This window comes from Manduca sexta, unplaced genomic scaffold, assembly GCF_014839805.1.
Source record: "Manduca sexta isolate Smith_Timp_Sample1 unplaced genomic scaffold, JHU_Msex_v1.0 HiC_scaffold_2884, whole genome shotgun sequence".
Taxonomy (NCBI): domain Eukaryota; kingdom Metazoa; phylum Arthropoda; class Insecta; order Lepidoptera; family Sphingidae; genus Manduca; species Manduca sexta.
Window position 1 is genome coordinate 1 of NW_023593894.1, and position 15730 is coordinate 15730.

At 34.8% G+C, this 15730-nt stretch overlaps 1 protein-coding gene across 1 annotated transcript; it reads left to right on the top strand.

The window, feature by feature from the left end:
- Positions 1-246: 246 nt before the first annotated feature.
- Positions 247-7361, top strand: LOC119192530 (ubiquitin thioesterase trabid-like; the record flags this gene model as incomplete). Its single annotated transcript, XM_037446341.1, is given in 8 exon segments — positions 247-375; positions 635-776; positions 914-1049; positions 1178-1286; positions 1597-1729; positions 1920-2013; positions 2355-2503; positions 2782-7361. Coding segments are annotated over 8 exon segments (989 nt in total), but the record flags the coding sequence as incomplete, so codon positions are not given.
- Between the last annotated feature and the right edge of the window lie 8369 nt (positions 7362-15730).

Here is a 15730-nt window from a genome sequence, read left to right on the forward strand (position 1 = left end):
ATTCACATGATTTTATAGTTGTCGTGATTGTAGTGTATTGAATCTTTTGTCTATTGTCAAAACTTATCCAAGTGTAATCAAATATTTCGGCTGACCCGGACGTCAACTTGTCGGAATAAGGCGCCATAATATTTTTCATAATAAGAGTAATTGTTAACATACAAAATATATTTACAAATATAGTGGAGCCGTAAACCAATATTATGATAATGTATGCGATTATAAAATTGGCAATATATTTGATAGATATAGAAGAATTACCGGCGGCGATACAAGAGCAGCTGTTCTCGGAACTATTGGACCGCGACGCGCAGCAGACGCTCGAGGCCGACCCGCCGCTCATCAACTGGAGCATAGAGCTCACCGTCACGCTCGGTACTCATAAGGCTTTATATATACTTTATACAAATAGTCGGTGTAGGCCTGGGCCGTGGTAAAGTAGATCTTTAAATGTATAATATGGCATTGATAAAATATCATAAATAACTTAAAATATATTGTAAATAAATATTATAAGTTTGACAGATCATTTCATGGTGCATAGCATCTGAGCTATAATAATATTGCCAATCATTGTATTGTCAAGTAGTTTTTGTGATAATGTAGTATAATAAAAATATGTTCTGTTATGTAGGGTCTCGTCTGTACGCGCTGTGGAACCGATCGGCGGGCGACTGTCTGCCGGACGCGGTGTCGCAGGCGGCGTACGGCGTGTTCGACCGCAACAACGCGCTCCGCACCGCGCTCGCCGACTCGCTGCACCACGCGCACCGCAGGTACATACTACACTCGACACTAATACTAATGTGTACTGGGTTGAAGATTGCTTGAGACATTATGAGAACTAATGAATTCTGAATAACATAATTTTATGAATAAACGCAGAAAAATAATATATATTACTATGTTGCAGTTTCTACGAGCGGTGGCAAGCGTGGGAACGTTTACAAGCATCCCTGTTACATTATACTCCGGAGGAGGGTCAACTCAGGGCTGAGTGGAGTCGGCTGGTGGCTGCAGCCGCCCGACCCAGCACTCCACTGCATCAGGTCAGTATTATTGATTATTATTGTGTGAGAGTATTATATCGTATTTTGTGAGCAACAAACTAAAACAAACCAAACTAGATATCAGTTATTTCTTATATCATTAATATAAACGTAAAATTGTTATTTAGGTGCACGTGTTCGCGCTGGCACACGTTATGCGGCGGCCCATCATCGTGTACGGCGTGAACGTAGTCAACTCCTTCCGCGGCGAGGCGCTCGGCTACGCACGCTTTCAAGGTGCGCGAACTATTTCATTTCATACTTGTAACATATCATGTAAACTTTAAACTGTTTCGTTATTTCCATAAAAAATAGTGAAGTTGCTGCCATAAATCTCTATTGACCAACAGACCCGACATAGATTTCGATAACGTAGTTTATCGATCACATAATATACATAATTAGTTTCAGAGCGTTTTCTAGACTAAAAGTTTCGTAATTTCAATCTGGCATTTTACTATCTATGTTACTTTCTTTTGCCATGATTTGAATTATTCTTCGATTTAGTATAGATGTATTTAAAATGGATGTACTTTGTTTATACTAGGTATATATCTGCCACTGCTATGGGACATGCAGTTTTGTTCGAAGTCCCCGCTATGCCTGGGTTACACGCGCGGACACTTCTCCGCACTCGTGCCCATTGAGCCTTACTCACACAGGCATACCTACATCTGTCGGTAAGTCATCTCTCTTGCAATTTTATTTAGCGTGTAGTTCATAGTTTATAATCAATCAATTTATCTGGATATAAGTAGGTTTAATATAATAATATTTAAATCCTATAGATATTCGACTTCTGCATGTTGTCTATGAGGTTATGTTAGGTCTTGTTTTATAACTTGCGGTATAAATGCTGTTTTATTATAGTGAGGAACAAGATGAAACAGAAGACGTGACATTCCTTCCACTCACGGACTCTGAGGGAAAACTGCTGCCTGTGCACTTCCTCACTTGCGACGAGGTGAGTTGATAAGACTGCGTCGATTATTTGGTGGTATTGAGACTAAAATCTTAACTACATTTCAAAATAATACTGTTACTATGGGTGTAGCTTGCCGAGGTTGTAGTTCGATCCAGTCGAGTGTAAAACCTTACTCGCCCCTACCAGAAAGTCAGTAACTGTTTCCTAGATGTTTTACCTTTATGTTTGCTGTCGTAAATCAGTGGGCAAACTGAATACAAATATGAAACAAAAACAAAAAATCTTTATAATTATTTATTGAATACATATTTTGTGTAATTAAAAACAATTTGACACTTTATTAATAGGATTTTTAACTTGAAGTAAATGTATGTGTGCAGATGTCTGAGGAGGAGGTGGTGGTGCGGCGCTGGGTGAGCGCGCGCGCCACGGCGGGCGGGGCGCTCGCCGCGCGACAGCCGCAGCGCGCGCGCCCGCTGCTGCAGGCGCAGATGCTGCAGGAGTGGCTCAACCACTACCGCCGGCTCGCGTCAGTACACCACAACAACACTTACATTAATACTAACTAAACAGCATGTTTTATTGCGGCGCTATGCTTTCATATCATGTGTGTTGTGGAATACATTTGACTTCGAGGCTTAGATTAATACTTGATTTACGATGGATTCGTTTCATATAATACCAAGATATAAATAAGTCCACAAACCACTCCCATGAATTTCTCAACTAATACAATTTCTCAACTATACAAATATTATTGTGCTTTGATGGTTTCCGGTAACATTCATATTTTTTGTCATGTTTCAGTCAGCAGACGCGCGGTCCGTTCCCGCCGCGACTGTCGACGCAGACGCAGCAGGCGGCGGCGGAATTCTCCTCGGATGCCGACACCGACGACGAGTGACGCCCCCCGCGGACCCCACACCCCCGAGACCCTCATAGCCCCGATCCCACAACACATTTTCGTGCCACACCACGTCGCCTCGACATGCTCGCAACCACAACACTACATTTACCATTGTGATGTTGATATAAATAGTTTCAACGTTCATCTACATATAACCGTGTTCAAACACCATAATAAATTTACCATTCAAATTTAAGGTACGCTAACACCAAATATGTAATCAAATTACTTTAATTGTATGTAAAAGAGTCAAAATGTTTATCGACATCCACTAAACGCACTATGTGTACAACTGACTTCGTTTATAGGAGGCCTTGTACATCTCATTGTTTTTGGAGTTACCTTTTTAATTAATACAAATCATATTTAGTGTTAGTTGATTCGTATTGCAGTTAAACGACGTAGTGCAGTCATTAAAAATTAATGACATATTTTTATTGTTACGTGAATCAGAATTTGAAAAAGAACCGTCGTGAGTTTATAAGTATTGAATACAGCGCTTGGTGTAAACATTTATAGCTGTTCAAATTAACGTCTTTTTTTACTCTCAGATATTATTAACACGTAACACTTGCATCCAATTTCGATGTTTAATAACTTGAAATATTACGCTATGTGTCGCAGTCATCCTTATTCGACTTTACTCTATGCTATTAATACTTTATTATCTGTCGGGAAATCCACAAATTATTTATTTTCATAACTTTCTATAATAATATAATTGCCTTAACAAACAAAATTATTCTAGTGTAACATCATGTTTTAAAATCTTGTTAAAAATTAATGAAAGGTAGTCGCAGCTCTAATTATTCCGGTTTATATTAACGTAGTACAATTTACTTATTAATGTTTTAATCAATTATATTAATAATAGTTGAATATATGTACAGTTTATTTTGTGGTAATATCGGACATTGAAGTTATACGGCAAGCTAATGTTTTTAATAAAAATGTAGCGTTACTGTTTTATCTATCGTAAAAGTAAAAAGAGGAAATAAGGACTCGTGCGTATGAAGTTTTCTAACCGCTCGAGGTCGAGCGGCGATGCGGGACGTGTGGCACCTTTCATACGGTCCCATATAAAAGTTTCCCCGCCTCCCGCGCCGCCGCTCCTGTCCGTGCGGTAAAGCCTAAATGTGACACAATAGCCGTAACTTGTTATTTATTGTAAAAAAAATGTTAGGAAATATCGATAAAAATTCGTGGCTGGCGTCTAAAATTTTTAAGTTTCGATTTGAAATTTGTAAACACAGTTATATGGAAATCATTGATAAACGCGCTGAAACTGCAAGGTCTATATACAAGTGTAATAGTTATCGAATACAACACTTGCCTGTATTGTATTCAAGAAGTTATTAGCGTGATGATAATTTTAAGTGAATGTGAATTTGGAATTAAAATTCAGGTAATATTTTACAAATCCAACGCTTAAAATGCCAAGTTTGAACTAGTTCAGCCTCTGGTAACCACGAGATTCAGACGTGAACCTATATTTTTCACGATTTATCATATGGAAGGCGTTTTGCATTATCTGACCACGGGTTGAAGGATGCGAAAGTGAGAACCTCATTCGCATTTTAGTCTATCGCTAGATGTGTGACTCGTTCCTTTACCGGCCATTTACTAAATGTGTTGTCATCGCCCCAGGCTCACGATTTGCCCAAAAAACAGCTCGTAATGCAACAAGTTAGAACTTTAACGGACGATTTTAATAAAATTTCCCAGCCTAACTACACATCAAAGCAAATCAAAATCATTTGTTCTGATTGGTCCACTTTCGCTATCGAGGTAGCGACTGAGATCATTTATTGAAATCTGTCGTTAATATCGAAGTAGAAAAGTCCTTTGGAAATCTCGTACACAATATTACAGTGTTATTACATAGAATTTATTATTATCTTCTCAACATACAGAAGAACAGTGTGGTAACTACTGTGAATATAGTTTTAATCACTTCATACTATGTTAATAAGTACAGAATAGTACAATGTAACTCAACGAGTTAATACAACAACAATGTCTACAACAATGATATTTGTTAAATTACTCATAATACTGCACGGAATTAATTCGCTAGATGCGTACTTATTCTACACTAACATTTAAGGTATATGACGAATCCTGAACAAGAGCGAAAGAAATGGATTTAGATCTATTCAAATCGGTTTTGTGTAAATTGTCCTAAGTGTCTACTATTAATTGAATCACGTTTTTAATTTAACTTGGCTTAAACATCGTATCGTATCTGTCTGTCTGCATTGACCAACTAGATAACGAATAAGGGAATCAATAAAATCGAAAATATTGCTCCACTAATTTATTTTAAATCAAAGAGCGTCTAAAAATTTGAATCTGTGTATGAATACTGTCATCAGTATTAGCGTTCTTAGATACTATAGGAGTGCAGGTACAGAACCAGCTCAAAACGCAGAAAATGCGGCAATTACTTGGCTAGTATATTCCAAAAAGAAGTAGTCTACTATTTGGCACTCGTGAATCGTCAAATGGCTGTCGCACTAGTGACGTCATGTCTATGTCCGATTGACTTTAAAAAAAAATGTATCTTGCGCAGGAGCAGTAACAGGAGTTCAAACGTTTTATTTTAAAGTCGGTTAAATCATATAGTATATTTTATACACGTTTAGTCTAAAGAAATCAATAGCGCTAGTACAAATGTACGCGTTTATATTATGATGAAAAATTATTTGCGTAAAGCGCAATCTTTTGCGAAGCAAAGATGAAAATCAAAGCGGAATGAATTGAGAAGTCTATTAACGCAACTTTGTAAATAGAGTGAAAGGAGCTTTTGGTAACGACCGACAGGATGCGTCTTACAACACAAATGTTCAAAACTAGAATATTAAAATTCACAATGTTAGTATAAAGGCAGTAATGTACTTGTAAGATTATTGAAAATTGCATACGATAATGAATGTCAATAAAAATGCCATTCATGATTGTTATTTTTGGTAGCACATAGTTTATTGACATTTTAAGTTGTTTAAATGCAAAATGGTATTTATGTTTAGAATTCCCTGGCGCGGTTCCAAATGGGCGCGCCGCGACAGGCAGTTTTACTGACAAGGAAGATATTAGTCATCTAAAATATTTCAACCATTCAAAAGATGTAACTTCAGTGAATGATACAGTTGCAATATGTATTTTTTCATCAACTACGTTTAGTTGATTCAATATATAAAAGTTAGTGTAGGACACGCGTTCTTTAATGTAATCGAATTGCAATAGAAACTTGACACTAAAGGAAATCCAAACTTGGAAATCGCTCGTTACCAAAAGACGTCAAAATATTCTAATATTATTTATATTATAGTTTTGGGTTGTAAATAAATTTAAATTGGTTTGCAAAGTAATATGATAGTTAGATGTATAAATTGATACGGCTTAGTGCGTAACGCGGTTTAATAGTTTTTGCCTTCAAGTTTAGATGTTTATAAATTAGGTACTGTTTGCAATATATTTGGGTAAGTAATTGAATCAAACGGATCGGCTCAGTGGGAAAATCATAAATTACTTAATCCTCGTATATCTACTACGTTTTATGGGCCTCGTATTTCATACTGGTGGTGTTACACCTATGTAAAGATACTGTCGTATGGAAAGAGTATAATTTATTTGCCAACTTTTTTATTTGTTAATTTTAGAAAATATCTATAGAAACGTTGTTTAAAATTATGTATAGGTTTTAGTTTTTTTAACCAGTCATAAAACTAAGTATCGTATAACATCGAGCACATTACATTTATTGAGATGTCAAAAAAATTATATAATGTTGGTCACATCAAAAGATAATTTGCTGAAATATGATACGAATTATATGAGAAGAAGCAACTGACAAAAATATTCATATTCAAACATAAATTGAGAGTTAAATTCTTAATTATTTTTTGGCTTTGGTTCGAATAATAAATTTCTATGTGTACCTACACAGTGTGTGTTAGCTACCCAAGTTTATATACACCAACAATTGTATGACTGATTTAATTTGTGATTTTCCTCGAGCCTAGTGTATAGGTATTCTAGTATATGTTACGATGCATACTAAGATGACCAACACACTGGAACCTTAATGTGCAAGCGTGGCGTCCATTGCCAAGATATAGATTTTTTTATGGAGACTAATGAAGCGTAGATTTAGATCAGCAACAACTATGTCAAATGTACTTGCTAGCAGACTTGCTTGGCAGTGAACGGCACGTTTCGTTAACTTGCATCGCTGTAGCCGATAGGCAAAACGGTGTAAAAGCTTGTATTCAGTAATTAGAAATGTTGAATCAAATAGAGTTATATTTTTGTTTAGGTGTTTTTCTCCCTAAATCTGTAAATAAGTTATTAGGTACTTCCAATATTGCAGAATAACACTATTCGGGCTAGTTTTGTTTTCATTCACATATTTAATTCAAATTATGTACCTATACCTACTAATTTTAACCAATAAAGCACTTATTTTATGAAGCTGTTCGATACTGGTTTCATTGTCACATGTGACGATTGATTGATTGTACCTAACTGTAAGCTAACAGGGTCATTATTATTTCACCCTAAATCTCGCTAGTTTTAAGGGTAGCAGTACCTTTCATCGTTTTTTTTTGTACATCATAACACCACCTATAATTACCTACATAAAAAAGAATCATGAATGCGTCGCTGACTCTAGGAAAGAAATATGGATTAGGAAGTGAAGGGGTAATTAGGCCTTTAGTAAACTTATTTACCATGCGAAACACAGAAGCAATTTGACACTTTAAGTATATTGGTTTGCTATGACACCACTAAATCAATATTTATTACCACGTGGAGCCACCCACTCTTGCTATAGGAAAATATGTCGTAATGTGAGGGTCTACCATTTTTAGCTTTCTAGTCAATTACGTACTTGCATGGGAATACAAATAACAGTGACAGTCTTGTTACTTATACCTAAAACTTATACCTATAAAGGTAAAAAACGGTAAACGTAATCGTTTCTGAGTGATCTTTCTTCCTTATCTATACTATTATATAAAGCTGAAGAGTTTGTTTGTTTGTTTGAACGCGCTAATCTCAGGAACTACCAGTCCAAATTGAAAAATTCTTTTTGCGTTGGATAGCCCTTTGTTCGTGGAGTGCTATAGGCTATATATCATCACGCTATACCCAATAGGAGCGGAGCAGTAATGGCTAATCTCAGGAACTACCGGTCCAAACTGAAAAATTCTTTTTGCGTTGGATAGCCCTTTGTTCGTGGAGTGCTATAGGCTATATATCATCACGCTATACCCAATAGGAGCGGAGCAGTAATGGCTAATCTCAGGAACTACCGGTCCAAACTGAAAAATTCTTTTTGCGTTGGATAGCCCTTTGTTCGTGGAGTGCTATAGGCTATATATCATCACGCTATACCCAATAGGAGCGGAGCAGTAATGGCTAATCTCAGGAACTACCGGTCCAAACTGAAAAATTCTTTTTGCGTTGGATAGCCCTTTGTTCGTGGAGTGCTATAGGCTAAGGTGCGTTGGGGTTAAATCGGACGCTTTTTCAACGTGTTAAACAGTGTTCTCGAAATATTTTTTTACAAGAATTCTATATGAGTTATCATAATGAATTATTATCTTAGATATATGTTATTAAATATATTGAATGGTATATATTTTTTCGATTTCTTAAATATAACAGTTAATGTTTTATAAGGCTTTAAAAAAGTACCATACTATTAGACATGTGTGAGAAAGATAGGACCTTCACAGGTATAGTTCGGACTACTATCTAAAACCGTCTATGTTAAAGGGATTCTAAAATCCATAAAAAGAGTATATTCTGATCTGGATAGTCATTTATAAACATTCAAAAAAAATCATAAATTTAGTAAAATATTTTTAGAAGCGAACTTTGTTTTTTTAATACTTCTGAGCATACGATCTTACCCCACTTGAGTGACACTGTAGATATTTTTAAAAATATTAGAAGAAATTGTACATACACGTTTAAATAAATAACAAATAAACAAAATCGATCATTCATCTGAACTAAAAAAAATTACATAATTAATGAGTTCAGACGTTTTCGTGTATAAATTTTGACACAAACTTGAAATATTTTACAAGTGCTAGATCGAACGATTTTTATCCGTTCTTTAACGACAAATAATTGTATGCGTAAAGATCGGATCTCAGGGAATATACGTGTTTCGACAAATTTGAATAAACAAGTCACAAGATTTATTTCTTTTATGATACTACATAATTACAAAATTAATTGAAAACTATAAATACTAAATTAAAATTACGCAAATTCTTGCATGGGGTTAATCCGGATCTACCAGGGACCGACGAAATACCAATATTCTGTTTGTTAGCACCGTAAACATTATTTATTTGACGGAGTCACTAATGCGAACTAGTGGAACGTAGGGAACAAGATGGGGTCGCTGGTAGTGTTGTCCGAAAATAAAAATTATAACACAACAGCGAGTTATTTGATTTATACGATGTTACACCTCCTACGATCTTACCCCATCGCGCCTTATATATCATCACGCTATACCCAATAGGAGCAGAGCAGTAATGGCTAATCTCAGGAACTACTGGTCCAAACTGAAAAAATCTTTTTGCGTTGGATAGCTCTTTATTCGTGTAGTGCTATAGGCTATATATCATCACGCTATGACCAATAGGAGCGGGCAGTAATGGCTAATCTCAGGAACTACCGGTTCAAACTGAAAAAATATTTTTGTGTTGGATAGTTCTTTGTTCGTGGAGTACTATGGGCTATATATCATCAAGCTATGACCAATGGGAGCGAAGCAGTAATGAAACATGTTGCAAAAACGGAGAAAAATTATTAGTTTTGAGGGCTTCCGTTGCGTGCGCTGCGTAAACAGTTAAAGTTATGCAACAGTGATGTATGACGGGATTGTTCCTCTTAAAAGTTCTACAAAAATATATTATAAAAACAAAGTCCCCCGCTGCATCCGACTGCCTGAACGTGTTAAACTCAAAAACTACCCAACATATTAAGATGAAATTTGTTATGGAGACAGTTTGAGACCCTGGGAAGAACATAGGCTCCCGGAAAAATATATAGCGTGACTTTTATAACGGAATACTTTAGCCCGAAAAACTTTCTAACGCGGGCGGAGCCGCGGGCAAAAGCTAGTTGATTTTATAATTCGATAAAGAAATTTCATAAACTTGTAAGTAAACAAGTAAAAAGTAGCTTTTTCAGTTTCTAAATATTTACTATACCTTCCAATATAAAATATTCCAACAATTTATTTTATTTTTATTCAAAATCATCAAATTTTTAACTGGATGTGTTATTATTGACATTCTGTTTCTGCAACACCTGTAAAAGAAGAGAATAGAATACATACTGAATAGGTAATATAAAATCGTATATATAATTATAACAATAATATAAGCATAATAAGACACTGAATTTAGTACAGATATCGACAACTAAATAAACATAATATAGTGTGTATACCTGATTATAGGATACAGGATAGTAACAAATGTAGATGGGTAATAATAATATTGTACTTACTTGCAATTTGTACCGACCTTAAGTATTTTGTTATTTCCTTGAACGAATACAGATATCAGCAGGGAATAGATATCATATTTAATATTGTGATACTTATGTTATACAATAATTACGTCACGTATACCACGTAGGTATTCAAAAGCATGACCACGTAATTTGTTTAGTTTGTAACTAGCTTCGAACGAACGCACTCGTAACTATCGTTGTCATTCTGAACGCACTCTAACTAAAGTTAGTCTTTTATTTTGAACGCACGCGCGTTTTGACAACTCTTCGGACGAAGGAGCGTTGCGCTCCGCGTTTTTTTCGTTTTAAATTAATTTTACAGAGATTCTTTGAGTTGTGAATCGATTCCATACGGTAAGGCAGTGTCTGTGCAATTATAAGTGGAAACGTGACAATGAAGAAGAGATCTCATAACTAAATCGTCGAGTTCAACAGCGGGATTAGATCGAGCAAGTAGAACAAAATGGGTGAGTACGCCGGCAATCGCTATTTTCCTTTTTTATTATTAAGTGTATTACTTGCCGTCTATGCAAAGTTTTTGTCGCCGTCAGATGCTTTGCTGTTAAACGAAATATTCTAATAGGAATCGTGTGAGCCGTTACCGCGCATTGTTTATTGGCAGAATTATCGATTTTTCTCATGCGTGCATTACTTCAGTGATGCCGACGAAATATTTTTTTCCTGTTATTCGATGTGTTTAAACTATGTCTAGAAATGCCTCCAGATAATATGTATTGCAAATAATTAATAACTATGTCATAAAACTTGCAAGTTTATTTAATACGTGAATACGAACAGGCTTTGTTAATTATTGAAATAAACTTCATTTACACATTTATGAATGAATACAATGTTAAATTACGTAAGTGATCCTTTGGACCTGTTGCTATTACTCTCTAGTCGTATTGTCTGCTTTTGGCACTGTAAGAACATTTTTAAACTGCATAATTCTTGTACTAAACAAGTACCCACACGTAAATATTTTTTTGATGCAAATACTGCACGTAGCCCAGTAAGAGGGGCATGGTAAGCAGTTAGCAGGAACATGGCAGGTGTTACATCACACCACCTGCTAATTACTGTGGCCTTGAGCATGTTCACTGTTCATTGTTAATCAGAACTAAATTATTGTCATGGAAATGTTTTGTATCTTGTAAAAAATATTGTTATATGACAGTATATATAATTTTATTTTTGCACCATTTACTGTATTATGTTATTGATCCAAATATTTAAATTTCCCTATATTTTCCTTTTCTGAAAAAACTGTTATTCTGATTATTGATAAGGTTTGTACAATGTGCAAGTGACAAAATATATTATTATGTAATCAATAATGTAATTTATAAATATTATTTCAATTAATAATGAATTTGTGGAAAGTATTAATTTTGGAACTAATTTTTAATTAATAATATTCTTGAATATGGAGATATTCATAATTAACAAATATCCCATTAAACATTCTATTATTTAAAGTGTAAAATGTATGTCTATTTATTTCTGATTGGATTTGAGACATATTTGTATCAATATCTCATACATTTACCAATTGTATGTCACTTTAAATAAATTGATTGATAAGATAAAACTTATTACATTATATATTATTTAACACTTAATAAAGAAATATATCCTAATATTATATAGATACTGGAGACATTATTACCACACCTATAAATTAACTGTGTAACAGTCTTCTTGAAAGTAACACTTTACAATATTTTGTAAAGTAAAACTCTATTTATAAAACAAAATAATTAACAAAAAAGAAAATTTTATTTTAAATATCTGTATGCCCCTACTACTAATAGTGGGTATATTTCTGAATGTGTATGATATTTCTGGTCTAAGGGGATTTTCTTAGACCAGAAATATCATACACATTCAGAAATATACCCACACTATTATCACACCATACTACAGCATGATCTAAAAATCAGCCAACTAAAAATGTATTGTTTGGAAAAATACTTTTAATTCATGGGTAATTTTGTTCAATGTTAGCAAAGTTAACAATGAGTATGTGGTCTATATTTAGTCTGCATTTAATTGCTGGTTACCATAGTGCATCTAGTTATTTAATGTCTATTAAAAATAGCTTAGAGGAAAGAATACAATATATAAATTATAGAATTTTTCTTTTGTGACTCAGAATATTTAAAAATATAGCCTATGTCCTATCTTGAAATCTCATCCAAATTTGATCAAAATCTGTTGTTGTTTAGCCTTGAAAGCTTAACAGACAAATATAGTTACTTTGCCATTTATATTTATGATGTTATGAGATCTAAATAAGTATTTATATTTTTGTGTAAGTACATACTTAGTTTTACTTGATGACCTTATAATTTCTTGAAGCCTTATCTGCGTGAGCAATGTCCTTAGACTAGTCTAACAAAAACTATTTTAAGTATTGTAATTTGAGACCAGAGTGCTAAGTTAAAATGAGACTTTATTAACATTGTGCCAAATGGTACATGATTCTATTAAAATTCACATGTATAGCTCACAAGCTGTATGTGTGAAATTCTCAATGACATGGGGGTAAAATGGCAAAAACGAGCAAACTTCAAATGTTTATGGCCCAAAATGTGGGTGTGTAGGTAGTGTAATATAAGGGGGATTAATTTGATCAGCAATAAAAAAATATTCCCTCTCTTTTTCCATGTTTTGATGTTATAAGTTTTAAACTGTATTTTACCATAACCATCTACCATGTTCAAAAAATCTAATATATATTTTTATATCACAAAATATGTAAAAAAAATGATACATGCAAATGATGTTGGAAAAAGTTCTATAGAATTTCAATGATCATGAACAGAATATTTTAAATGATCGGGTTAAAAATATCTGATATGGGGTTAAGTTCAATAAATTGTAAAGATTGTTTCATACAACTAGACAATTAACTATTGACTGTTCTGTAGGCTATATAATCAACTGTTTCCATAACAAATTATTAAAAATCTTTGGAACTATAATTATACTATACTAGCTTTTGCCCGCGGCTCCACCCGCGTTATAAAGTTTGTCGGGCTAAAGTTTTCCGTTATAAAAGTCACGCTATATATTTTCCCGGGAGCCTATGTTCTTCCCAGGGTCTCAAACTGTCTCCATACCAAATTTTATCCCTAATACGTTGGGTAGTTTTGAGTTTAACACGTTCGGGCAGACCGATGCAGCGGGGACTTTGCTTTATGATATAATTTTGTAGAACTTTTAAGAGGAACAATCCCGTCATACATTATTGTTGCATAACTTTAACCGTTTACGCAGCGCACGCAACAGAAGCTCTCAAAACTAATAAATTGTCCCCGTTTTTGCATCATGTTTCATTACTGCTCCGCTCCTATTGGTCATAGCCTGACGATATATAACCTATAGCACTCCAGGAACAAAGGGCTATCCAACACAAAAATATTTTTCAGTTCGAACCGGTAGTTCCTGAGATTAGCGATTACTGCTCCGCTCCTATTGGGCATAGCGTGATGATATAAGTATATAGCCTATAGCACTTCACGAACAAAGGGCTATCCAATACAAAATGATTTTTTTAGTTCGAACCGGTAGTTCCTGAGATTAGCCATTACTGCTCTGCTCCTATTGGGTATAGCGTGATGATATATAGCCTATAGCACTCCACGAATAAAAGGCTATCCAACGCAAAAAGAATTTTTCAGTTTGGACCGGTAGTTCCTGAGATTAGCGCGTTCAAACAAACAAACAAACTCTTCAGCTTTATATAATAGTATAGATAATATAATATATAAATTAAAAAGTTGTATATACATCATTTTCTCTATAAGTCGTCGCCGTCAAATAGACCACCATTAAGGTCTTAAATTGAATAATCTTTATTTTCATATTGCACGCCAATGTCTAGTAATCACGCGAAACCTTCAAGAAGCTATGTAAAATACACCTGCCCAGGCTACAGAACACAGTGAGAATAGTATGCGATCGGATTGGTATGAGGTGTCGCTGGTAGGGTGCGGCAGGGCGGACAGGGCCGCGGCCGGTGGAGCGGCACGGTGTCCGGTGGCGGTGTCGATGCCGGGATCGCATGCTCCGTCGGCTGCTCCGGTTACAGCCATCTCGGGTACATGCACGCTCGTAAGTGCTACGGATTTTTTACTGAATATTATAATCGTATGATTTTACGTACAAGTGTAGTCAGCTTACATGTGGAATCATCGAAAATATCCTGGGCTCAATCCGTTCAAGTTAAAAATTCAAACTTAATGTCCAGTGAGGCTCTCGATAGTGATAGCAGGCAATTACACGCTTAGAAAGGAATAAAATTTAACCCTATACGATAAACTACATAAAGTCGTTTAGATGTTCTATTTTATATTAATGTTCCGCACCATAAAGACGTACCATTGTGAAGTTATTAAACGAACAATAGATGCTACTACGATTCCCATGCTACAAACTAATTATGTTACAATGTTATCAGTTCCAATGTCGTGCGTCTTGTAATAGTTTCCAACTCTGTTTTTGTTAAGAATGATATTCAGTAGGGTTAAATTTATTTGTATAGTCAACTCGTATAAGACTTTCTATATCATGCTTCTAGTTCCGAAAACAGATGTGCAACCAGTACATGTCCGTCTTTCACCAACGGTACTTCGGTCTTATGACGGCGCATATTTATTGATATGCGTGATGCAAGTTGAGGCTAGTTTTCAGACACATGTTTATTGTAGTTATCTTATGTGTTATGTAAGAAATACGTATAATTGGATGTCAATTACTTATATAATTAACAGGCTTAACAGAAATTGGTTCCTCCTTATTAGAACAGCGCCAGTGTTCCTGGGGCGTATTTTTTCTGCATATTCAGTCCAAGGTCTTCCTAATTTATTAAATAATATCCATTTATTTACAAACAACCACTAATGCCTTTCAGGGACACGACCTTCAACAATGTAGAACACAACCAAGAAGAGAAGAAGAAGAGATCCTTTTATTATGTTCGTTGACGTTTTGTAGATCTTTTATACTATTCAAGAATTCCAAGAATATAGATTTGTTGCGGGCAAAAGAAGGAGGTATCATTTATGCATCCTGGTTCCACTGTGAAATTGCTGGTTGTGCATGTTTCTTCTTTAAGAAAGATCGCTTCTTCTGTTGTAAATATGGTATATGTTCTTAGTAATTAAATAAAGTTAGTAAAAAGATGTTATTGACATGAGTGTTTATTTCGGACTAAAGAGAAGTAACTATGGCAAACAAAATACAATTAGTTCTAAAATAGAACATATAAAAAATAATAAGTCACGACGAAGGTTA